At 40.9% G+C, this 27,323-nt stretch overlaps 1 protein-coding gene across 5 annotated transcripts in view; it reads left to right on the top strand.

Annotated features, from left to right (window-relative positions):
• TPK1 (thiamin pyrophosphokinase 1) overlaps positions 1–27,323 on the top strand; it is a 312,799-nt gene that overhangs the window by 239,100 nt on the left and 46,376 nt on the right. For 2 of the 5 annotated variants that reach the window (XM_037385150.1, XM_037385147.1), the window contains one exon: positions 10,361–10,472. The exons of 1 other annotated variant lie outside the window; for it this stretch is intronic. In XM_037385150.1, the coding sequence (XP_037241047.1) occupies positions 10,361–10,472 (112 nt within the window). Of the gene's footprint in view, positions 1–10,297; positions 10,473–27,323 lie in introns of those variants that run through there. 2 more of the 5 variants (XM_037385146.1, XM_037385148.1) reach the window with 2 other exon arrangements.

Raw genomic sequence — 27,323 nt, 5'->3', positions numbered from 1 at the left:
GGACTTACGGCCCAGGCTGAGCTGAGACACGTCACCTGAGCCCTTGGCAGGAGACGGGGGCACTGGGGGTCCCAGGGGAGGCCAGTCCCAGCCACCGAGGCCTATGAGCACCCCATGGACCCTGGCACAAATAGGCCTGCACTGCTCGTGGGCTCCTTTAGGTAGTGCTGCTTGGCTGCTTTGGAGACTGAGCGTTGCACCAAATGGATCTCTGCTCTGAGGGAGTACTGCTATTCTCAGGATCTTGAGTTTTAGCTTGTTTTTTCAAGGGAAACAGCTCAGGCATTTCTGAAAATGAGTACGAGGATAAAAATCCACAGGGAAATGAGCAGTTATTGCTCACCTCACAAGGGTTTGCAGCCATTCCATCGAGGAGCTTATCCCGCTCCAGACCCAGGGCTTGGTCTCAGCCTCCCCAGGGTCAGAGATGGAGGGTTTTCCATCCTGTGGAAACCCAGTGAAACTGGATGAACACAAACCTTTCACAGACCTCCTGCCACACCTGTTCTTTGCAAGTTTCTCCGGATGGTCAAATCATCTGAAGACAATGCACAGCTCTACCCCCCATCAGGAGGGACGTGCCTCCTGCCCACAAGGTGACAGAGGCAATGCCCAGGCTGGGACACGACTGCCCATTCAATCCCTTCTGCTGGGGCAGGGCTGGGAAGAAATGTCAGCAGAGATTTCCTTGGCATGCATTGGTAGGGAAAAGAGGAGGTAGGGAAGAGGAGAGTGGAGTGGAGAGGAGAGCGGAGTGGAAGGAAGAGGAGAGCAGAGAGGATGGAAGAGGAGAGCGCAGAGGAGCAGAGAGGAGGGAAGAGGGGAGCAAAGAGGCAGGAAGATGGAAGAGGAGAGTGGAGGGAAGAGGAGAGCGGAGAGGCAGGAAGAGTAGAGTTGAGAAGATGGAAAAGGAGCTTGGAGGGAAGAGGAGAGTGGAGAGGAGGGAAGAGGACAGTGGAGGAGATGGAAAAGGGGATTGGAGGGAAGAGGACAGTGGAGGAGATGGAAAAGGGGATTGGAGGGAAGAGGAGCTCGGAGGGAAGGGGAAAGCGGAGAGGTGGGAAGGGGAGAGCAGGAGGGAAAAGGAGAGCGCAGAGGAGGGAAGATGCGGGAAGAGAAGCATGGAGAAGAGGGAAGAGGAGCGTGAAGAAGGGGGAAGAGAATAGTTAAGCTGGAAGCAGCCTACAGTGATCATCTAGTCCAGCTGCCTGACCACTTCAGCTGACCAAGAGCTGAGTCATGGTATTAAGGGCTCTGTCCCAATAAATGCTTCTTAAAGACTGACAGGCAAGGGGCATTGACTGCCTGTCCAGGAATCCTGTTCCTGGGTTTGGCCACCCTCTCGGAACAGAAACGTTTCCTCATGTCAAGTCCAAACCTCCATGATGATCACAGCTCTGAACCATTCCCATGTGCCCTGGCACTGGAGAGAACAGCGAGGTCGCCCCTCAGCTGCCTCCTCTCCAAACTAGGCAAACCCAGAGTCCTCAGCATTCCTCAGAGGCCGTGCCTGCCAGCCCTTCACCAGCTTTGGTGCCTTCCTCAGGACAAGTTCAAATCCTTTGCAATGTCGGTGTCGCCAAATAGAAAATCACTGTTCCTGCAGTTGTGGTCCTCCAACTCAAGACAACTGGGCAGCCCATGTTCCATCAATATTATTAAAGACTGAAGCAAAAAAAGCATTGAATGCCTCCACTTTTTTTTTCATCCCTATTTGTCAGGTGATACTTTTCTGCAAGTATTGTTCCAGTGTTTTCCTTAGACAACCTCTTGCTATCAACATACTGAAAAAAGCCTTTCTTACTGTCTGACGTAACACTGACCAGTTTCAACTCTGCTTGAACTTTGGCCCTTTGTGTCTTCTCCCTGCATATGCAGAGCACAGCTCTGTACTCTTCCTGCAAAGCCTGACCTTACTTCCAGAGATCATAAATTTCTTTTTCCTGCTGATTTCCAAGCAGAGTTCCCTCTTCAGCGAAGCTGGTCTTCTGCCCCGCTTGCTTGACTTAAAACACAAAGGGATTGCCTGCTCCTGTGCCTCTAAAAGATGGTTCTTAAAGGCTGACCAGCATGTGTGGACTCTGGAGCCCTCAAAAGCATATTCCCAGGGGACACTGCTTGCTTTCTTGAAGTCCAGGATAGCAACTCTGCTGAACTTTTTTTTCATCACACCAAAAATTTTTAACTCAGCCACATCATGCCAGGGCTAAGTGCTAGCAGCATGTTGATAATTTTGAATACTCCTTTGGGGGATATAAGAGGTCTGCTGCATAGGTCTAAGGAAGGCAGAAGGTTAGTGCCACATGGGTATTTTGTTCTTTCATTGTCTGCTACACAATACAATTTCTTCTAACTTTTAGTGGTAGACAAAGGTGGTATTTTTAACATACCAGTAGAATTCTTCTGGGATTCTCCCTGAGAATTATAACTGCAATGACAAATGCGTGCTGGAAAGATACATGCAACTTTCAGAGCTTCGAAGTCTTGTGAGAAAAGATGCTAGGCTGACTGTATTTGTTTATGGTAACAAATCACTGTCAATTATTTAGGGCTCAGGTTGGCCTACTTTGAAATATTTTAGCATGCTTGTGAATATTCCTCTGCATTCTGAGGACCAAATCTGTCACTGATGATGTGGGTGCAGTTCCCACTGAAATGCAAGGGAACGGAAGCTATACCCATTATAAAAAGGCTGTTGCAAATCAACTTTACACTCCTATCCAAGTGTGATTCATAAAGGAGGAAAACAGGCTTCAGGGTGGTACAGTATTCTGTTCCCCCATCATGTGCTCCAAGAAAAGAATGGATTTTTGTATGGACTGTAATCTCCAACTGACTACTTAGCTATACAAGAAAATGGTGAAAAGGTGGAAAAAAAAGGAGAAAAAAATCTATGTTTGAATGACCAGCTTGAAGTTTCTTTAATTATATCTCTTCTTCCTGACCTGAGCAACAGGTCTTTGAATTTCATGGGTGTAGAGAGAAGCAGTCAGTCAGTACTAGCACAAGATCTGGGGCACTTTTGTGAAGCCTGTTTTAAAGCGGAAACCATTTCCCTGCCTATTGAAAATAGACATGGTTTCTTATCCCAGGTCAATGAATAATTTTATAACAACAGCCAATTATTCCTTCCTGTAACAGAGATCAAGAAGGGGTGCTGAAAATTGTCTCAAAAGTTCATTCTTAACTACTTCAAGCTTCTCTCTCTTACCTAGAGGTGTGTGACAGTAACAGAAATTAAAGGAAGAAAAGAGCATTTATAAGATTCTCCTACTCAGTGCAGAGAACTATGTCCATCAGTCTCTTTGCACTGAAGAAATTATAGAGGCTAGGCTTTCTTGAAGTCCCTAGTCCTAACATGAAGCCCCCAAATATGAGGCCAGTTCTACTAAAAAGGTGGTGGTGTATAAGATGATTTGATGCAGCTCACGATTTGCTGCATCGTATAACACGTAAAAAAGGGCGTCACATGGATGTAGATTGAGGAGTACAAGAAACTATAAGGAGATGTTGACCAATAGCCTGTGGGTCATTCTTCTTACTTATACAGTAGAGAAGATTTCCAAGTGAGATTTTGGAGGAGAGATATGGAGATTTGCCAGTATGTCTGGGTAGACTTCTGAGAAGAGACAGACAGATTTGAATTTTAGGGGAAGTCATGAAGGCACCTACAACAACAGCCAGCCAAGATTCACATGGTCGATAGCTGATGAAAGGAAAAATTAATCAATTAATCTCTTTACCATTAAATAGAACATGATAGGCTCCATCACAGGACAGACTGTGAAGAAGTATGCAAAAGGGAAAACATTACCTGTTCTAGGGAAGAGAAGGCAACATGCATAGACAAAGCAGCTCGATCAGAGCAACCCAGACAAGAAAAAATACATATCAAATGTTGTTGTATAGCATACATTAGTAAACACTGATATGCAATAGGCTTGATAACCATATTTTTTTCTTGTATAGTGACAGAGCCTAAGCACTTTCAAAAAACAAAACAAGAAAACTCTAGCGCTACATACTGGCACAAAATTTCCGTGTTCTTACATAACATAAAGGTGCCTTCCAGCAATACTTAGTAATTCAGTGCTACAAAGAAATTGTTTCTTGTGACAAGTTAGGTGAACAAAATCCTGTCTTTTAAATTAACTCCCACGCTTCTCTAATACCAAGGAAAATAAGAGAGTGTAGTCTAGGTAGAAGAGATCCTCTGGACTCTTACCCTGTAGAGATGCACAAAAAAGAATGACTAGTGACACTAAATGTATTATGAACTGGTGGATGATGAGAAAGATTATGCTGTAATTCTCATCACTTAGGAATTATAGAATATTAGTGCCCTTAGTAAAGGCCCCTCTAGATTGACAATTTAACTGCAACATTGCATAATAATTACACAGGCAATATGAAATCTTCTAGCAGCTTGTCTACTTTTCATTCTTATCTGCAATCTATTATACTCTGTAGTCTCATAAATGGATATAAAGAAAATGGTTCTGATTTTTTTAAGGCATCACTAAAAATGCTAATTAAACCTGTAATGATGGGCCTGCTGAGGATAGGGCATCAAATGCACAAGCTCAAGGATAAAATGTCACACTGGGCTAGTGTAAAGCTTGCTTGAATTTAGAGAAGGACCAGCCACTTTGCGATTATCATTGTTTCATGCTGTATTTGTGGTGTATTTTGCATTGATTTATGGTAGGCTGCAGAAAATGTGGAATTTTGTTTGCAAGTAGGAAGTTGCATCAGAATGAGTTTTTCTTTAGGGTAGTATTCAGAGTAGAACAAGGATCAGCATTTATGGCATTTGTGAATCTTTAAGATATCTCTGTGAAAAGAAATTAAACCACACAAACTCCCTTTTAAAGTAACTTCTGTATTCCCAGATATCTTTTTTTGCCTGACTAACTGTTTTCATCACTTCCTTTGTGTGCATGTTAGCAGTGTAGATGCTGCTGGCAGTTTTAACTGCTTGCAGTCTCCAGAGTGAAACACACTTTTGCATTTTTTGCACCTAGGATTGCTGTTTTCTTGTCAGTCATATAGACTTGACTGCAAAAGATAGCTGTTTTACTTGCTCATGCTGCAACAGGTGATGGGAAACCAAGGGGTGCACCTACTATGCTCAGTAAAACTTCATTGGTATTACACCAGAAGTGTATTCTCAGGAGGGTTTTACAGGGCCCATAGAAAAAGTTCATGTGTGAATGTGTGAAACTCTGGGATCATTTGCTCTTTGTGGATGATTTGTATGTTAGATATACAGTAGCAACCACTTAAATGTATAACCTCAGGGTATAGTAAATTTTTTTTGGTTTAGTGGCACTTACCTCCACAGGGATTTCTTTCTATACCCTTGCCATAAATCGGTTTGAAGCAGATGTGTCATTAATTGGGTTTAATAATGAGTATAATTTATTCTCTCTACTGCCTGGGATTTTATTCGCTGTACAGTCATCGTTTTATGAAGTGCTCTTATTGAAGAGTGGGCTTGATGTGGCTCTGTCTTGCAAATAACCAAGATCCTGAAGTCTATCCATTTCAGTACAGGAGCACTACCAGGGTTCAATGGTAAGGATTGGCAGGATTGGGTCCAACAGTTGGGAATATTGTGCTGAAGTACAATAAATCTGCTGGTTTTTCCATGTGAGTTTAAGCAGTCATTGGTATGCTGTACAAAAGCTTTTAGACTTCTAAGTTTTCACTGGAACTGTGAATACTTTTATTTTCAACAGCAACAAAAAGCCTGGTTGGCTCAGATAATGTTCTTTGAATAGCATTCATGCAATAAAAAAAAATAAAATTCAGCGCTATGTATATTTGTTTGAAAAGACAATTGATGGTATTTTAGGGTTATAACAAAATGGCTCTTCTTAAATACATCCTTTTAGAAAAATTGGCTGTATTTATCATGCTCAGAATCTCAGCCTAAAAGCTTTTATTATTGTTAAATCAAGCTCTTACACAACTAATGATTAATAGAAATATTTCTGGAACTTTGTTTTTACTTTATTGCAAATCATGAGATTTGGTTTTAAACATAAATGTTCTCAGCTTGGTTTCATCCTTGTTCCTTTCTTCCTCGCTGCTGCAGTCTCTGGTGATCGTGTTGATTTCCATCCATTCCCCAGGTCTTTTATCTATAAACCATTTTCTGCGCCCAGATGTTTGTGTACTAAAACAGATTGTAGGTTTTGCCTTTTTTGTGGGTAACTATGACATCTGTATTTAGTTTTTCACTGCTGCTGTTGTTTTCAAGTGTGTGCTGCCATCTATGGAGTGATCACTGAAACAAAGCTGATATAAAAAGATGTTTTATCACAGTATTGCAGAAAACAAGATCTAGCTGATGGAGGGGGTACCACAGAGCAGTTGGCCATATCTCAAGAAATCCTATTTTTCTGTAGCTCCAGATCTCACAACAAGCACAGGTGAAAGAATACCATTTAGAAAATCTGTGACTTCTAGGAGTTATTCAGTAATTTTATTTATAATGGACAACCCTGTCAGGGGAGCCAGAAAATTGAAATAAGGTTGCTTTGTCCTCTAACCCTGTAAGTAATTCCTTTTCCTTCCCTGTTACCTTTCACATGTCCTAGTCCTTCAGCAGTTTCTAAGATCTGCTTATTATACCTTTCTTAATTTGTTTTTTTTAAAGCTTAATTTTAATTCCTTATTCCTTCCCAGCATCTTGTTAACTGACTTTGTGCCTCTCCTCTGTGTCCAGTTCCAGCCTGCCAGCTTCCACGTTTCCCTACTTCAGATCGCTTTAGAATTCAGTACGGGAGATCAGTCCCCCTTCTCTCCCTTTTTCGTAACATTTTGTCGCTTTGTATCTATTTTAGAGTACTCGAAGAAGTAATTTTCTCTATATTGTGCATGCATAAGATGCTATCACTTTTACCTTGACACTGCTTATATGCTTTTCAGCTTGGAAATTTTTTACTAAGGATTTTAGCATCTTACAACCTCGAATAGGGTTAGTTACACAAGTTCCTGACAGTCAGACTTCTAATCCTTTCAGTTAGGAGATGTGACAGAGAACAGCTGTGTCTTTAGGGCTCTCCTCGGCAGGACCAGTGTTGGAGTGGGTGTATATTTAACCACTAGTGCTTAAATGCTTTCTTATAACACAAGGTTAGAATCAAAAGGAAAGGTGTAACATATATGGGAGAAGCATTCTTAAAAATATCTTCTGACATTTTCTTCTTATTGCTGAACTTAGAAATTGATCTTATTTCCCAGCATCAGAGACAAAAATGAAGAAAAAAAATCAATGCTGAAGATTGATCAATGTTTTTCAAAACTGACTTAATAAGATAAAAATCAATGCAGCTGTATTATTTGCCATTATTTTATCACCAGTATCATTCAAACATGGTAATACTTGATTCTTAAGTTAAATGTGAAAATATTTCAGTTGCCTCCTACAGAGACAAAAAATTTAAGGAAGAGGGATTTATTTGGTCAAGCTTTGGTTTTCTTTTTAATCCTAATTTTGGAACTAGGAGTTCTGCAGAAACTGAGAACAGTTTCGTATTTTAAGTGCCAGTATATAATTGTTCCTTTAATCACAGAAACTTAAATAGAACAAATTATTACTTGTATTTGCAAATTACAAGCTCTGATCCTCCCTTCCTCCTGCAAATAGCAGTTCCATCTTGCTTGGTTGAAAGATCTGTACTCAAAAATTTGAAGATAAGCCTGGGCACCAAATCTCCCCCGTGGCAGACTCAGTGCTTTGAATTTAGAGCTGTACTTTACAATAGCCTTGGCTGATTCATGGTTTTTGGCAAAAATTAATGGAATATTTGGGGGGGTTGTTTGTTTTTTCCCAATGATCATTTCCCTTTTCCCACTGTCCCCAAAAATATTAAGATCCCTTACTGATTTAGTTAAAGTCTTAAAAATGGTCTTGTGTAATATCAGTGAACCATCTCTAAGCCATGAGGTTGGCTTAACAGCTGAGAGGGTTTTTTTAAAAATTAATTTACCTTTTAATATTTTAATTCCGGTTTATTTGCTGCTGTGAGTTTAGCCCTTTGGGCTCCTGGTTTGAAATTTCTCTTAACAACTGAGGGCTAGAAAATGTCCTTGCAGGGAAGAGTCAAGATTCTCACATAATCACTGGGATGTGTGAACTGGGATGTCAGGGAAGTATCAGGCATGAAAAGACTCATGATAAAATCCTGGATATTAGCGAGCCTCTAGTAGTGGCATCTTTTGTTTTCAAGATTTATTTCATGATCACAGAAAGACAGCTTTCTGCATACATTTCTATTGAATCACATCCCTATCTGTAAGCTGGACCAGAATGTCATGCAATAGGCAATGCAAACCTACCAGTGGATAGGCACAGTTTTTGAGAATACAGGACTTAATGAGGTTCTCTGTCGGGCCAGTTACTTTTATCTCTCTTTTTCATATTCCTTTACTAACTGATAAACGCGGTGTGTTTGGTGCTCTCCTCAAGCAGCTCTGAGCAGCAATATGCACATTCATTAGGAACAGCCAGTTCCGCCCCTTCGTTCTCTCCTTCATCATCAGCTTCATTATAGACAATATCTGCAATCGCATAACGAGAGAGCTTGTACTTGCAGCTCTCCTCTCCCTTTCCTGCTCCCCTCTGTACTGTGAGAGAGGAGTAGTGTGGCATATTGCATAATTAAAAGGTTATCAAGGCTGAATTGGTTACACCTCTGAATGTGGCATGCAAGCGTTCACAACCACTATGGAAATACGGGGCTCATTACCACATGAAGCTGGACACCCTGAGAAGATAGATGGTATTGGATTGGTTTTCTTGTTGCTCTGCAATCAAACAGGCTTAAGCTATGCAATCTGATACTCCTTAATTGACAGCTTTTCCAAGGTTCATTTGTTAACTGAGAGCATGACATGTATTGAAGTTGTTTCTTCATAATGCATTTGGCATTAACAGGAGAAGCTGTCGAACGCCTCAGTCGTTAACATCTCAGCAATAACATGTTTTCTCTCCAGTTTTGACTTTCTAACTAGTAACTTTGTATTTGCCAGGGGATTTGGAATGAGCGTGTGAGAGGACAGGACATAAGAAAAAAACTTAAATACATTCCACAAAGAAAATTTGTGAGAAAGTCTTTTCGCTGCTTGGGACATTTACCTGAGTTTTATGGTTCAACTGTTCTTTTTTCCTTTAGTATAAAACCTTGGTTTCTTGCTTAACGAAGTACTCACTGAATACTCATTGGGTTTCAGACAGTCCTTTTATTTTGGTAGATTAGTAAGTGGGCATATCTGATTTTATTTATAGTGACAAAGAGTTTGTATGTGAAAGATATGCTGGAGGGTTTAACTTGCCTGTGCATCCACAAGAGAATAAAACCCCAAAGAACCCTCCGTTTCAAAGAATCCTAACCTTTCCCCAGATGAAACCTGTGCTTGTTTGAAAGAAAAAATTACCTATATAGAAGAGACAAGAGGATGATTTTTTCCACTGATCTTGTCACTGTTTTGCATTTGCTGTTTTCTTGTAGCTATTTTTCATAAACACTTTCTTAGTTTCTTAGAACACAGATTGTGCCAGAACTTTTAACATTCAGCTGCTTTTTTTTTTTTCCTTTTTCCCCTGTTCTGTAAAAGATTTCCACCTCTACTCTTCCGTGCAACTGTTCATATGCTGGTAACTGGCAAGATGTTCACACAGTGCCTATAAGTACTAACTAAGAGCTTCTCCTGTATCCCATGAACTGGATAGTTACAAGATGAATTTATCTTAGATGTGCAAAAAATGTGTTTTAATTTCACTTTGTTGTTCCTACTTAGTGTAAGCAGATTACTCTAAATATTTAAGTTCATTTCTCTAGCACCTCGTTAAATTTCTGCATGTATTCTTCGTTCTGGGAAGAGTACATGCCTGGAGAAGTACATGAAATTTTACAGATGTCAAAATAATGAAGGCATTTTGGTGGTGCTTTGACTAGTATAGTTTAGGAAGTGAAACACAGATGTTTAGGTGAGGAAAAAGGTGAATGGATGGGTCAGGCCGCCTGGATTTCACAGCACTAAAAAGCCTAGCTTTGACAGAAGTGCCTCTTCAAAAACTGCCAGGGAAGAATGAGTAAAGCCAGATCCTGCTTCGAAAAGCCCAGAAACAACCTTTTCGAAAGCCATGAGGTCTGGTACCCAAGCACATGTCCCTTCTCTCTCTGTAAACATCAACAATCTGAATTCCTGCAGCCAAGTATTCCTGAGCTTTTTGGGGATGTTCTGGACCCATCTCCATCTAAGTACTTTCTGGTTTATCTGCCAGGTCTGTGGCAAGTGCTGGCCAGGTGCCTGGCGAGCACTGACTCGAGCCCCTTCTGCCTTGCAGGGCAAGCACAAGCTGCGTGTGGACACGGGACTGGAAGGTGCCTGGTGTGGCCTTATCCCCATTGGGAACTCCTGCGAGAGCGTCACCACGACGGGCCTCAGGTGGAACCTCAGTAAGTCTGACACCCCTGGGGTGGTGGGTTTGTCATCACGCCAACCGCGCGTTGGCACCAGCCTCACCAGTGCTGAAGGGCCATACATGTTCGAAGGTGGAGCATGCCATTGAATCCCTGCCAGGCCACTTTTTTCCAGAAATGAATTTTTATTTAAAAAAAAAAGAAGAGAAATACATTTAAACCTGAGATATCGCAGGCAGAAATGTGTTTTCCATTTGGGAGTCATTGTGCTGTTTAAATAGAACATTTGTTGAGGTCATGATACATTACGATCATGATACATTGCCCTCCAGGGAGGGGAATCTGCGAGTCCCTAAACTCCTGGTTATAAGCCATAAAGTTACAACAGACAAATAATAATGTGATACAGATTATTAAAGCTGCCTCACTTCCCCTGAACTGCTTCGCATATATTGTCTGTCGACTCTGAAGGAATAGATCTTTTCCTTATTTTAAAGTGGGAAAAGGTGCATGTGATCTAGAACAGAGACATGTATCTGTAGAGAAAGGAGGTTTCTTGACCAAAAAAAATTGAAACACCCTTCACCCTCCGGCCCCCTCCTCCCACACTGAGTCATTCAGGATGTATTTAATCAGGAAAATAACGGGATATTTTAGATAAATATTCATTAAAACTTAATGGACGCAGAGCAGTGACTGAGAGGCTCTGGTGTTGCAGTCGGACATACATGGCCAGGCTTTGGAGCCTGCCCATGTAGGAAGGGCACGTGGTGCTCACAGTTTGCACTGCGCTGCCTTCCTTGGATAGGGATTAATGTAAGGCTGACCCACTGTGCCGGCCGGCAGCACGTGTGCTGGTCTAGGGAGTGTCTGGTTCCACAGAGGGTTTGAGCATGTGCAGTTAAGGAGATAGTAGGCATTAGCAGCTCACTAATCATAAAAGTTATAAATATGGCATTGATTTCAGGAGCTGTCTGGCTAGTGATGTTTTCATCCTTTTAAACTGAATTGCAAGAGCTGAATGTATCGTACAACAGACATTCTCTTAATGTGAAAAAGAGTCAAATATTTTCATTTGTACTTATAAGTACAGTTGACAAATAAGGTATTGAATCTTCATCTGCTCATCTCCTGTTGTGCAGCAAATTTTGCGGCCCATTGCACTGAGGGACTTCTCATTTCTCAGTAAACATTGTACCCTTCAGAGGGAGGTGAATGAAGATCAAACCAGCCTCATGGTACTGAAGGGAGCACCTCTGAAGCCTGTGTCACTCTGCAAGAGGCTATTGTGTGGCTCAAAATGCGGTGGACACTATAAGGTTTCGGTCCTTTCTGGTGGTTTTGGTTATTAGTTTAAGAAGTTATTTTTCAAATACATCAGAATCTTTTTTGAGTTTAATAACATAAATTTCATCAGATTTACAAGGTGCTCGTTAGAAAGATGGTAATTTTAAAGGTAGTCTGTCTGCTTCCGCAAATGACATGGCTTTGTTGCTGCTAAGTTATGATTACCCGCCCGCTGAGGCTGAGGAGGAAGGGGGTACTAGTCTACCTGTGCCAGGGAGGTGCAATGGCAGCAAATAGTAAGTTTGTATCTAGGATTGGGTTGAGATAACCGTTTCTTCCATGTTTTTCATTCTAGTGCTGAAATAAACTTCTTCAGGTTACTTAGAGGCATAGCTAGATATGGACCTACTGGGATTTTTACTACGCTTAATTCAGTCTTGTTTTGGTTTTTTGGTTGTTTTTTTTTTTCTTTTTCTGGGGAACAAAAAGGTGTTTAAGTGACTGTCTCCTACTTGTTTCATGTTAACATGACACCACCATCTCAGCTTCTCCCAGTCCTTGTTGCTATTTCCGAGAGGAAACCTCAGACCTTTACAGCGTTTTCCTTAGTGATGTGTACGCTGCACCCCATTACAGGCGATACTTTCAGTCTCAGTATTCATGTTTCTCACAGATCATATTTCCTTCATTTATTTCACTGCATTGTCATCACAGATACATGAAAACAAAAATTATAGTCTTCCTTGAAGGTGGGAAGCATTCCAGCTTGAAACTGCTCTTGTGCCCAGGTGATTAGAGCTAACCTTTACTCATCCAAGTACAGATATTGAATCAGGTTATTGTTCAGATACTGATAAAACAAATCAGTGTAGTTGCAGCCAACAAAAAGGAAAAGGGATTTTTTCCTTAATTAATAAGCCTTACATTCTGATAACCTAAGGGTGATACTAGCTTTCATTGTATTAATGACTTCTGTGCTGCCTGCAGTTTTGCCATTACTTTTAAAAATGTTAGTTCTCCTGTAAACTGCGTTGGAGAAGCAAAGGGTCACCTGGGAGGAAAAGAGAATAAGATACTGGTGTGACGTGGATGTTAGAATTGCTGCTGACAGTTGGCAGTGGCAGAACGTTCCCTGTTCATTTGTTAATGGGACTCTAAGCACACACCTTCAAAAGGCTCAGTGAATAAAACGGTTTGGTTATAAATTCATTTTCATGTGTAACTCATAAAAGAAATTGAATTTTTAATCCAAACATAATATGATAAACCTCTTTCTCCAGTTTGTTATGGAATTAATTGGGTATGACCCAACAAGTTTGTTTTTAAAAAGTAATTTTTCAGGCCTCAAAGTATATATTTTTTTAAAATAGATGGGCAGTAAACTAATTCCAGAATTTCAGTATTGTCTTAACAGCCAAACATGATGCATTAGGTGAGAGGAGAACCCTCATTTTTGCAAACAATAATTTCCAGCACTCAAAATTGAAGTAACACTGCAGTACAAGAAAGAGCTGGCTTCGCATCAAGGTTTTTAGTGTTTAACACCTATTTCTGTCTGAGCATATCCAGATTACTCTCATGATTAAAATTTTCAAAACCTTCAAGGAATAGTCAAATGTTATCTGTGTCTAACCTACAGGTGCTGTCATAAGACTTCATAGCTTCTGCTAGAAAAAGACAAGTATAAATACCTAAGACAGAAGCTGTGTCAGGGTTGAGAGTAGGCTATCAAAGATCTCATTTCAATGTCCAATCTAGGCAAATTTGAGATTTGTAAATTACTCTGCCAGCAGAGAAATGATGTCTTGATTATATTTTTAATAGTGCAGAATTCAGACTTCTTGTGTGCCTGTGTGAGGATGCAACATCTATGCATAATTTTATGCATGCTTATCTTATCTTAATTATTTGCTACCACTTGGCAAAAATGGAACTTTCATTTATTTTAGTTCTCATCTTATGGGTGAAAGAACTTGGAGAAGAAAGTGGAAAACTGATTAGCGAAAATACTTCTTATCCATACTTGCTATTGTGTAGCACACATTCGGAACACATTATAAACATATTCTTTCCACTCCCAAAGGGATACAGATCTTTTCTCTATTAAAATCTGATTTACAGCACAGGAATCAGATAATGCTTTATCTGATTTGACTCACCTGGCTGCTTGTTGATAACAGCTCTCGTGTCTAATAAATAAATAACGAAAAATCCAATAATGCCAGAATTACCCAGCACTCTTCATTAGGTCTTCAGTGGTGCTTTCATGGAAGATGAATAAGAATGACGGTAGAAATTAGCTGCACTGCTCATCGAAGAAGAGGTTGGAAGGTAATGGTAGGCTTTTGTAGCAAATGGTTCCTTTTCTAGGAAATTGCTGTAGAAAATAAACTTGCCAACTAATTTACTCTTCATCCCTATGGCCTTTGATGTGCTGTATGTCATACCTGTCCTGAAAATGCTGGCAAATATATATAAAAACTCTGTGTGTGTGTGTGTGATTGTACTTTCCAGATAATTTTCATGCAAATTTGCTGCTTTAGGCAGGAAGTTAAATTGCTGTAAAATGCTACCATTCAAAAGAGCTCCACTGTCATTTCACTTCAAAAGGCAATAGCAATAACAACAACAACAGGAGCAAGACCTTTAACTGTAGCAGCGGAGCATCCACTGACTACTAACTTCAGAGGTAGATAAACAGGATCCAAAATCTTTTTGATGCTGTTTACATTGTTAGCAACATTGAAATGTTTGCACTGTTTTACTTCATTGGGGTTTTGTTGATGTTGTGAATGGAACAAAAGATTACAAAAGCAACGGAGTTTTATGTTTTAGGAGAATTCAGAGTCTGAAAGACAAAAGAAAATGAATAACTGCTTAAAAAAAAGTCAGAGGGTGAGGAACTTTTCTGGGGAAGGCTGTAAATTGAGGCAGACAGGTATCTGTGCTAGTGAAGCTGTTTGTATAAGCACTCTGTCACCTGTTTCATAACTGAAGTAATTTTTATAGCACATTTTGCTGCTCCAGTTCGTTCTGACTGAGGCAAGCTAGGTGGTGCTCCCAGGAGTAGCTCTGTTTTCAGTGGCAGAGTAACAAGCTTCATAGCTGGATTCCCCTCCCCTCTGCTTTCCTCTCCTTCCATCCGTTCTCGTGTTTCTCACTGGTAGAAGACTTCCAATCTATGATAGATCCAAGCTGGGATCTATCTTCAGAGCTGCAGTGATGTAGTTTTTCCCTTATTCATTATGGCTCTTAGACCCTGGGTAGGGCAGGGTGACAGAAATGCTGCTGCTGCTCCCAAAGCTTTGGGTGATTTTGACCTTTTGCGAGCTGTTTGCCTGCGGGAGTGCTGCTGTCTGCCTTCCAGGGTCACATCATTTATTACAAGGCAAGGCCTGCTGAAATTCTTTTCCAATAAAGCAGATGTTCTGATGGTGGCAGCCTGGCATCCCACTGGTTTACTGCAAGTCAGCAAAAGCAACGAGGCCATTGCTTAGCATTGCATGAAATGATTTTGAAGCAAAAAGACTATTTGGCGTACATTAAAGGGCTGATGAACATCGAGCTCGGTTGTGCTGGGCCCCTAAAGCTGTATTTGCATTTTTTCCAGAATAGCAGCTTGAAAACTCAGTCAGACTTTGTAAAGGGGCTTGAAACGGGGCTTTGAGGTCACACGTTCAATCCATTTCCACATATCACAAGGAATGTTTGGAATTAGCGGGAGGGAGATTTGGTTCCAGCTCCTCTTTAGCAAGGTAGCAGGGTCCTGGCATTCAGTTTGAAAAGGCTGCTTTAAGGTGATAAACAGATACACTCTTCCAGATCACACTGCTGGGGCAGCGTTACTGCTGCAGGACTCCACTTAGGGGAAGATTCATGTGAGCACCTTCGTTCTGAACTAGCTCAAACCACGTCCAGCAACAAGTCCAGCCCAGCTGGATGGCCGTCTTTAATGGCACACAGGGAGCGTGTGTATGATCCTTCCATACAGCAGTAGTAGGCAGTAATTGCCAGGAAGGGGTAGAATAAAAAAAATCTCAGAGAGACTTCTCCAGCACAGCTGTGCACAGAGCGGATGGCTCTCCACAACCTAAGTAATTACTGAAGTAAACTGGAGGCACTTACTTATGTCTGGCTACATTGCCATGGCACACTGCAACCATGGGAACTAATTCCGTTATTAACACGGAGGTGAGAGGGTTGTCAAGAGAGCCAAACGCTGCTCTTTCCCTTTCGTCCCCTATGTTCCTTCAGCCCCTGCTTCTGCCAGTGTGAATGTAACCTGGAGGTGTGAGAAAACAGGTGCTCTGCTTCAGCCCGGCTTCAGCGCAGATGATCCTCATCTCTCCGGTGGCAGTAGATTGGTGAGGATCCAAAAGTCGCATGAAAATCAAAAGCAACCTGATGCTACTGAAGGATATGAGTCGTAAAGGCAAAGCGCCTTTCTGGGGCGGCGGGAGAGCTGCAGGCAGCCGGAGAGCTGCTGGGCTCCAGTGTATTTCTGCGGGTTTCAGTGGGGGCTCTGCGTTTCCATCGGTGAGTGCTGGAGCAGAATTTTTCCAAGAAAGAGATCTTTGAGTTTATACTAAAGACTTTTAACCCTAAAGCCATTCTCATCCATCAACCTGCCCATATGGATACTGGGAAATCATCTCATTTAGGCAATGGCAGAGGCAAAGCTGAAACATAACAGTGTACTTGAATGAAAGTCAGTGAAAAATTGGCTGGAGTACAAATGCTCGTTTGTCATATCCCTTGCAAATATACTTTAATTGTTTTCATATTTAAATGCCCAGAATCAGCCATAATAAATGTAAATGTCGCACTGCCGAGAGATTTCCAAAAACAAGAAAGCTCTCTGAAGCATGTGGTGAGTTATTGCCAGTTCCCAACATCTCTGCAGAACCACAAAAGGGCAAGGACCAGTAGGAGGACAAATCAGTCACGTCTGGCTAGAGTCTCCCAGAGATAATAAATGAGATGTGTTTGTCTGTGTCAACTCGGCTAACGAACAAGTGTGCTCTTTAGATTTTGGGGGGGTCGCACAAGCAGGTAGGCGTTACTGTTAAGAACCGGCTCCTCCTTTCCAATTTGTTTGTGGACCATTTAGTTCTGTTTATTTTTTAGTACATACTGGTGTATGTGATTGATCTCTTCTCCCCAAAAACATGACACTGAAGGAAAGTGTTTCCTCTGCAGTGATCTATTCCCATACCTTAATGGCAAACAGTTCTGGATATTCCCTCTACAGTGTCTCAATTCTTCATTCACTGACTCCTTTGTGGAGGAGTTTTCTGAAATACTCTGATATTCTGAATAGGATATTTTGAAATACAACACTTTGCACGTTGTATCTGAGGGGGCCCTGCTCTCCTCCAGGTTTTGCCTCTAGATGTTTCTGGGCAAGAAGAGGTGGGTTTTTCCTTGATGTTACATGAAGTTCTGGAGGGAACAGAAGTCTGGTGGATGTTGTCAGGGACTTTTCTTGTATGATTCTAAAAAGTTATGTTTGGCTGTAAGTTATTTATGGCATCCTGATGTGTAATTAATAAGCCGTTAACAACGGACTGTAATGAGTGTGCTCTGGAACTGTTAATTTTAGATGTACATGCCAATTACAGACCACTAAGCAAATCTGTTGTTTTCAGTGGAGTTGGAAAATATGGATTTCTGATAGTTGAATACATGTCTTGCCCTAGAAGCAGCTGGGGCTTCTTTGGGGCAGTAAATCCACATGGGGGAGTCAGGGCAACAGCAGGAAGGGGAAGAAAAAAGAGAGAGTGGCAAAACTGGGATGTGTGGAGATCACATCTGGGATTAGGAACATGTTTGAGGGAGAAGAAAGGGCAGATAACTTCAAAATGTGGGAAGATATGAACGCAGAGATTGAGAAAATGAGAACAGAGGTGGTTTAAGCTGCCAGTTGACATCTTCCCTTTTGAAGCATTGAATTGAGACCAAAATTTCTCAGTCTTGTTATTTCTCTGCTGTTAGCAATCTCCTTTGTTTTCCACTGCTGTCCAGGGATAACAACTTGTTTCTGCTGTCAGTAGACTGGTCAGCTGAAGTGGTGCAGACCTGTCCACAGGATCTGCCTGGGCATTTGATTTAAAAACAAGAAGAAAAACTCTTTACTTGTCCTCTTATGGCTACCAATTCAAGTCTGGGAAATTAGGGAAAACCAGAAACAGAGAAATAAAGTTAAGCAGTGTTGTTGGATGTAATTGTGCTTATAGATTCAGGACACTGGCATCATTCAGTGTCCCAGGTGTATTCTCTGGGAATGAATCTGGAGCCATAGTTGAAGGTGTGGATGTGTACAAGCCTCTCCCACTGCAGAAAATGAGATACCTGGGAGGAATAAGGTGAATTACTGCTGAAAAGTGGGATTTTTTTGTGGTTCAGGCAGTCGGTTGTCTGGAGTTTTTACTCTATGGAAGTACTTTAGCTACTTGCAAGTTAGCTGTTCATTTCTCTTAGCACTGGAGCTGAGCTCTCAGCTCTCTGATGTCCCTGAGAGCTCTGCCTCGGTCCTGTAGAGTGCAGGATACTTCAAAATGAGAGCTGTGATACCATCCTTAGGATACCTACTTTTGACATCGATGTGCCTGTGCTTTTGCTCTGGAACATTTTAACAGGTGCAATGCCATTATCAATTCTATTGTAATAAGCAACAGGCAGAAACCCGTGAGGAGTTCCATGCGCATGCATTCAATGCAGTTTAAATCTGTGCAGTAAATAAGGCAGAAGGCACTATGGCGAATCAGGGCTCCAAGTGTGTCAGTGAAGAGAATACCATTTACTGAAACAAGTCTGGACTGCTTGGTTAATGTTACTGTATAATTAAAAGTTGAAAGCTAAAGAACCTGAATTAAAATTTCACAGGCAAGCTCTCATTCTGGCATCCCACAGGTCTTGAGTCCATGACTTTGCAGCCTTAGCATTTCTTAAGAGTCATCTTCTGTGTGGATTACACCCAAGTGAATGTGAGTGCATGTATTATTGACAGATAACTGTATGTAGGATGTCACATTGTATCAATACAAGTCTAGGTCAGCATGTGGTAGCTGAATTTCCTGTGTTACTTACGTTTTGAAGCTTTTCCATATATTTAATAGAAAAATACCAATAAAACCAATGAAACTTTTCAAACAATTCCAAAAAATTGTAGTATATTTTAAGTGAGTGGTGATACATGTCATCAACCAAATAGTAGGTCCAAATAAATGGAGGAGGAATGCATGTCAAGAGATCTTACAGTCCACAGATTGTACAGTCCTATGGCATCACTGCTGAAAAAACTAAAAAAAGGTTCCTCTTTTATAAGCTTTCAGTGTTGGGGGGTACCTTTGTAACAGCTTCTTTGGAAAGTCTCCTCCAATTAGAAATTTTTTTTCCTTTCTGTATTCTGTGAATACAGTACGTGATAAATATATTCTCATGCTGTTAAACATTAGAACACAGCATTTATAATCTAATTGCCAACAAGAAATCTCAGAATTGTACATTTAGGTTTCCCAAGCGTAGGGCATAACTCTATAATTTACACAGGCACCAGCAATACCAGTGTATCACCGCTGATTGGCATGCCACTTAATGATGCTGTTTATGAGACAATTTTCTAATCAGCTGCGTGAACACTCATCAGGAGCTTGCTTCTTGATTTAAAGCAGGGGAGTTGGAAAGAAAGATAGGGTTTGTTTTCCTTATAAAAACAAACTGGGAAAAAAAGCAAGTTATAAAGAGAAATATCGGGGGGGTGTTACATTTTACGAAGCATTGATAACATAAAAAAAAAAAAAGGCAAACCACAGTTATGGAGAGCTTTAATATCATAAATCTGGATTATGCATTTAAAAGCTCAATGTAGAGCTGAAAGCTGTTGCATGAATGAGTCAGTGTTCTTCAGGGTATTTCTTTCATGTAGTTTGAAACTGGGTGATGGTAGCTTAAACACTAACGTTCTGGATTTTAACAGGTGTTCTATTTCTGATCTTTGTTTAATAATAATTATGTAATTTGATATTATAGGTAGTCAGTTTAAGCTGAAGTACAGTCAGTTTTCCATTCATTTCACATATCAAATTTTAGTTTTCATCCCAATAAATTTAGCCAACCCTCTCTCCCACTCAAAGTATAATTAATTATTCCTTGATTTCTTATTGTCTATGTCATTATTTTGTTCTGTAATAGACAGAATAATTTAATATTTTAAATGTTACCTAAAACACATATAGGCTGGGTCAAGTGTGTCCAGCATAGAAGCAATGTATTATATGATTTAGGAGGTTTTAACAAGATGAGCTTCAGCTGACCTGCACAATTTATGAATAACTCTGGTACACACAAATGGAGTCAAGTAATCATTGTAAAACCCTTGTAAACACACTTTGCCATCCTGTGCTCTGTACATCCAATGTATATTGAATAATTTGTGTTTTATGAAAACATTAGAGCTTAATACTGAGCTTGCAGAATTAATGGGAGAATTACATGTTGACTTTAATATTAGTATGTTAATCTGGAGATGCCTCTGTCCCTTCCTTCACTGAACTAGGGTAGCTTAAGCCCCTGATTCATCAGAAGAATTAGGCATACATGTGACTAGTTCTGTGCAACATAAAGGCATTATTTAGTGTGTAAAGTTAAACATGTGCAGAAGTACTTACTACAAGTCAGACTCTGCAGCAGGAGATATAACCTTCAGAAATGCCTGAAATGTCTTTTCTGTATGTAAAATAAGGTGGTAGTGACTTTAATCTCAGTCTCCGGGGTTAGCTGTCAGTGCTGGTTCCTATTTGAATATCTCTTCTCGCTCACTCACCAATGCTATAAAGCTCCCTTTTCTAGCTCTGCACATTTTTTATGTATTGCTGGTTGGCTGTAGTAATTTACATGAATTCCTCCTGATGTTACTGTTGAATGTCTGGGCAAAGCATGAAGAATACATGGTAAGACAAATGACTTTCAAATATTTCTTGCATCTGGCTTTTTTACCAGTAGTTCAACAGATGTGGTTTCCTACCAATACAGCTGTCAGGTCCGTGCATTGAGTAAATTTGTCATACAAGGATTCTGGAAAAAGGGTTCTGGATACCTACCAGATTTTTTTTAAAATCATAAAGTTTTCATTAAAATAGAAAAAAGCATTAGAATATGGTACATGTCTGCATAGTTGTAAGAGAACAAAACGTTCTGGATAAAGGGAATTTACACAGTGGATTTGAATTATTTATCTTTACAGTGCTAAAAATTTGCTTTGCCTGCCATATGTAAAGCAACATTTTCAATCCACATTAAAACCGTGTATGTAGCCAATGCAAGGCACTCACTAGGGAACAGGGGAAATTTTCCACATCATGTTATGGGCTGGAATGTATGAAATAGTAACATCAACATAAATCTTACTTGTACTCCTATAATTAAGTATTGTTCCTTTTTTATTTTAAAATGAGAAGGGTTGCTGTGTTTACCTTTTAACATTCCAAAAGCCTGTAAACTGTTTTTTGGCAAGTGCAACTCAACAAATGCTGGCAGTACTCTGAAAGACAGCTTTCTGTTGTGAGCTTGTGTAGAGATTTATATTGCTCATTTGCAATATACAGTAGGAAGGTTGGTTGGTTCCTCAGAGCTGGTGCATGCCACTTTCTCTTTGCTGCTGCCTTTTGTTATCCTGTGTGTTTATGTTAGGGTAGTTCTGGAACAGACTTGGACCATTTAAGACTTGACTTGGATTTTTGGGAGCTCTCCTGCTGGTAATTAGTTTTACATCCCAAATATCTCAAGTAAACATTGTTGTCTGTGAATCTTTAGATTAGCTTGTGTCCTTTTTTAATGCCTCCACGATTACTTTAGTGTCCCAGCTGAAATCAGCTCAAAAGAATTTTAGTCACTGTTGCGAAATTCACTTTTTCCAGTTTCTGCCATTCTCTGACTTCCCAGGGTGGTGATTCCCTAAATGTTCATCAGTCTTGGTTTTGCACCCATGTTTCCTGAATTTCTCTGGTGATTTTGTGGTCTACCTCCTCTGATGCCATTTTCAAAAAATCCTTTCAGAAGTTACTAATAATGAAGACAGTCTTTAAAAACAAAAAACAAAAAAAACCCCAACACACAAACAAAAACCCCCAAAAACCTAATTGCCATTATGGCACAGCACCACTTGCTGACTCAGTGGGTAGCACACCAGGCTGGGGATCCAGCGGCAGAGCTGGAACACATCATTAGCTCTCGTTAGTATACTGCCTCTCTTCTACTACTGTTTGTCTTGTTAACTCTTTGGGGCAGGGACTGTCTACTGTGCTGGGTCTGTACAGTGCACCCTGTCCTGCCTGGTAGTCGCGTACCACAGGGATAAACATGATTAATTGTAATTGGGAAATGACTTCTGGAGTTACAGTTGAAAGTTAATAGCATGGAATGATTCCTGATTTTAAATAAATGCATATTATGTATGTGTTAGAGGCTGCATCTGGATTATTAGCTTCAGAAATTGTACTGTGGGAAGAGAAGAAATTCATTGTTTAACATACAGTGCCATCTACAGAACTGGTTGTGCAGCCTGCACTTCATACAATTGTGGGGGGGTTTGGTTGTGGTTTTGTTGCTTTGTTTCTTTTTTGTCACAGCACAGTGGACATCCATGGCTAGAGAGTGTGTTAGAAGCTTTTTGCAATGCCTGCAGAATTGGAGGGCAGCAGCCCAGAGCCCTGGGGCCTGGTGGAGCCCCCACTGAAGTGCTAGGGTGCTGCTGCTGCTGCTGCTGCTGCTACTGCTGCTGCTGCTGCTTTGGAAGTTGGTTCCACCACCCAGATACCCAAATGGGGGGTGGGTTGTGTGCTCACCCACTTCAGCTGGGATCCGCAATGTCTGTAGGCCAGGCTTCACCAACAGCACCCATAACTGCCTTCCTCCTAGAAGCCTGAACTCTTGAGGTTTGGGTTGGGTTGGGTTTGGGGTTTTTTTTCTTAATACAACTCTTTCTACAAATGCTGCATCTGCCACTAATTTTTCTAGAAGCGTGTGACCTGCTGCGGTGGTCTGACAGACACACAGAGGTGGAAAAATCAGGGAAGGGACCAGAGAGGAACAAGTCCATTTGGGATCGTGTTGTGAACATTACATGTAGCAAAGCACTCTGTCAGCAGTCCTCCCTGTTCAGAGTCAGTTTAAATGGGGGGGGAGTGGGGAGGATGATGTCCTCCGGGGTTGTTGCCAAAGCACGTGCTGCAGAGAAAACTGTTCCGTAGCGGTTGTGTGTTCGCAGGGTCACTGGCTGGAATGGCGGTGCTGGCGTGGCAGGGAGGGTTGGATTTCATCCCCCAGATCTTTAGAGTGCTGTTCGGAGAAATGTTAATTTCGGTGCAGAAAGCTGGATATTGTTATATTTTTTTAAAAAATGACAGGAAAGGTGAAAGAGCACACAAATATCACCCCTTCCACTCTCAGGAATCCATTATTTCTGTAATATAGCAAATTAAGTTACTGCAGTCACTGCAAACTGTTGTCTGTCCTTTTCTGTCTAACTTCTGAACGTTGGAAGTTATCTGATATTTGAGCTTTTACTAGCTTAGGACCTGCTGTTTGGCATCTTCAGCTTACTGGGGTTGAAAAAGAGAAATGGGAAGGGATGGCTGAGAATGAATTCTGACATCCAGGGCAGACACAAAATAATTTTCTGGCAGGTGATCTTGCTGAGAAGAAGGAGGAGAGGGGGAAAAAAAGAGAGGAGTCTTTGTTTTTTTATATAGTTAGAAGTAAAATTCAGTGTATTTAAAGTAGCAGCAGAGATAGACTAGGAGGCTGAGTGTCTGAGACAGCTGAAGTTGCACGTTAAATAGAGTTTATGAGACGAGTCTGCCATTTCTCACCTGCACTGTCACAGCCAGTACATGTGAGTGTGTAGGTGAGTGGGGGTGCATGTAAATAACAATTCCTCTTTATTTAATATACATTAAACCTGAAAAGGGACAGAAATATGAGTTAGCAGAGTGCTGCAAAATGTGAAGGTAATTGTGTGGTAGTTATCCTCAACATTTCCATCTTTAAAGTGGTTTTGAACTGCTTAAGTGCAGCAGTTACTGCAGACTGTGATTAGATAAATGGATGCAAATGGTAATTGTAACTGATGAATGATTGATGATGGCTTTATATGTTTATCATTACATACTGTTGTAAACACTTTCTTCCTCAGCAAGGATGGAGCCTGTAGGCAAAATGATGATGTATCAAATATGAATTCAAACTGTAATATTTTAAAGACTGTAGAGGGTCAATATTGTAGGCTGGTACAACCACAGAGCTGTTACCTGAGTAACTGGTGAACGTTGCCATTGGTACCAGTGGGCTGAGCACTAAACCTCTCCCAGCTGACATTCGGGGCCTGAATCCAAGTGCAGCTGGGAAGGTGGGTTAATAGGAGGGAGCCTGAAAGTGCGGGTGTGGGAGCTGAGTGCTGCTGAGTGATGGCTTTGGGTGAGGAAGACCTGCTGATCCACTGCTTGAAAGAAGAAGAGATGCTATTTCTCTTCATTCTTCTGTTGCTTCTTATGGTTCCTGCCTTTCTTCTCAACTTTATAGTGTCCTGTCTCTTCAAATTAAAGTCAGCCTCTGTGAATTTCTTTCACCCTGCAGATTGTTAAGGTCTGTGAGATGTTATTTGACAGCCATGGGAGTGAATGTTGTACACCCCCATTGTAAAAGCCATTTGGGACAGAACAAGTATGCTTGGATAATTGCAAGTTGATGGCAAGGAGGAGACAAACAAGAATGTCCCTAGAAAAGCAGGGTGGGATAAGAGATTTGTATAACCTAAATGATGCTATAATTCTGTTTGATTTGTCACCTGCCATTTGCTAATTATTAATCACAGTAACAACGTTGGGTAGCTAGATTAATTTAAAGGGATTTTTATTGCAGCAGCTTGAGTTTAATGTCAGCTCTTTGTGTATCATACAATGCCAAAAGTAACCTGTGGTAATTAAATTACAGGCTAAGTCTTCATCCTACATAAATTGTTCTATTCACTGAGGAAAAAATAGGCATGATATTACCAAAGAAAAGCCCCAGATCATTAGCAGCCTCTGCTCCCCGCTCTGTTCACTTCACCTGCAGTGCTGAAATCTGTCTGTTATTTTTACTGTGGCATTGTAGAAATGGCAGTGAACTTGCCTGCTTTTCCATCGTGTGCCTGCCCTTGAGCTTGTATAAAAGAAGTGAATTAGGTTCTGTTTTGTTGACCTTTTAGATGCAAGGGAAACGGTAGTCCTGTTTGCTTACACATCAAGTGCTGCCAGACTATTGTCTGTGTTAACCTTTGTGGAGCACCCTGATGTGATTGTTACCCTTGTGCCGGCAGCAGAGGTGCCAGAGAGAGTTGGGAAGGGATAAACTGGAGGTGCCATGCAGAACAGCTCAGCTGATGACATTTTTTTCCTGCACTGGAGAAAAAAAAAGAGGTATTCTGTATGTGTTTAACTACTTAGCTGGTCTATGAGTCCTGTAATTTGCTTAGCCAAACAGAACTTCAAAACAGATGGTTTCTAAATTTGGGGAAAATAACCATTTCAGGTTTGTGGTTGGTTTTTTGTTTGTTTGTTGTTGGTTTGTTTTTTTTTTTTTTCCCTGTGCAGTCTGCAGTTATGCTTTAGTACTGAAATTATTTGAAAATTAAACCGGCAAATAAAATTTGGATCTTTGCCAACTCAATGCTAATTTCAGGAACATACAATTTTTACTGTGTGTTAGGTTTTCATCTGCACATTTAGCCTAAGATTTGTTTATGCCCTGATTTAGTGTTTCTTGCTGCTTACTTGCATAAACACTACCAAATCAGTCAGAGTCACCAGCATATTTAGCTCCCAGCTGCATTTGCTAATAAAAGGAAGAACGACAAGTTCCCTCTTTCACAGAGGAGGAAGTGGAGAAACATAAAAAAATAATTCATTGCACTTACATAGCATCTGCCATCAGCAGTCTATATAGGTGCTTTTCCAAAAGTAAGTGCGTTACCTTGTCTGAAAAATGTTTTTGTTGTGAGAAGCTGCTTTGTTCCGAGTCTCTTCATTGAGGAAACTGAGTCACAGAGCATTTATCTGGTCTGAGCTTGTAAATGAAGTTAATCAAAAGGTAGGAATTCTACTGTCCTGGGTTTGGGGATTGTTTTCATCCTGATAGAAGAAAATTAGGACAAAGGGATTCCTTATTTGATATTTAGTATTTTTTTAAGATGTACTTAATTTTATCGTACATAGTATTTCAAAAGTGTATCTAATAAAGATATATTTAGAAATTCTGCTTTTCTCTTAGAACATGTGGTCATCTTGATCATTTTGTATGTGTCCATCCCTGAATGTGGAGAGGTTGTGTAGGTGTGAAAATGGAGTTTACTTCAGGGTCCTAAAAACTCAAGCGTAATATTTGGGCTCCGCTTGAACAACCCTTTAACCTTTAGCCGTCAGTGTGAGAGCACTTGTGTATACTCGGGTAACTTTTGAGAGAACTCATTGCCCAAGAGCTGAAGTTACCTTGCGCTGGGGATTACTAGAAGGAATTTTAGGGATACAGTTCATTTGATTCAAGTCTTTACTCCCTTGAGCAAGCACGCTGTGCAACACTTGGCCAGGCTCCATCGTGCAAGGCAGAACTGGGAGGTGGAACTCATTGTCACAGGATGCTGTGCAGACCACAGATAGAAATGGATTCAGGAAAAACCTGCTTTTGTGCCCTTTTGACCCTTAGAGTCTGTAGCTCTTCTTCCTCCTGAGAAAGCAGTTATGTTCTTCCTTTTGGGCTTCTGTTTCATCCTCTGCCCGGATTAGGGACTCACCCTTTCAGTTTAAATTGTATTTTCTTGGACAGAGGTCTACAGCTCTACGCCTTCTTCAGAAAGCATTCCCTCGTACTATGTACCGCCTGTACCATGGCGATAATATGGGGTTATGTCTGTTGAAAATATCTAACCTGCCACATCTTTTTTAACATCTCCACGCTCTTTCTGCCAGGGCAGTATTGGGCTGCTGTAAAATACAGCCTTTGATTGTCTGCTAAATTGTCAAACTCAGTTGGCAATCGAGTCTGCCTCAGCATTTTAATGGGCTTTGGCTGCAAAGGTTGTCAGAGGAGGACTTTTGCTCCTTTATTCAAAAATCTGCTTTCTACCTGGGATTTCCGAAGGTGGCACTGTAGATCTGCAGGTGTCACTAGACGTGGGTTTATGGGCCCAAAGCATGGAGTCTCAAGCAGAGAATGAGTTGACTTCCCTTCTGACTCTCTCCTGAGTCTTCAGAATTTTTAACAGAGAAAACTGTTTGGGTTTGTTTGGTTGGGTTTTTTTAACAGAGAACTGGCACGATTGTAGTTTCCTTTCCGGAGGCTTTGAAGTAAATACATGTAGTGTAACAGGGAATGCAGCCATAAGAGCACCTAAAAGCTTCATTTGTAAGAGCAGAGGTATGCACAGCTGAAAGCAATAGCCATGTTATGCCTTAGGATGTTGATCTTTCATTAAACACTGTCATTAAGCTGTGGTTGCTGACCAGCAGTGCATTGGTAGCAGCTCACCTGGCAGGTGGAAACTCTTTACTACTTTCCTTCAGCCTT

This window comes from Falco rusticolus, chromosome 4 (assembly GCF_015220075.1).
Source record: "Falco rusticolus isolate bFalRus1 chromosome 4, bFalRus1.pri, whole genome shotgun sequence".
NCBI lineage: Eukaryota > Metazoa > Chordata > Aves > Falconiformes > Falconidae > Falco > Falco rusticolus.
Note: the sequence above shows the minus strand (reverse complement) of the source record. Positions and strands in the feature narration are given on the sequence as shown.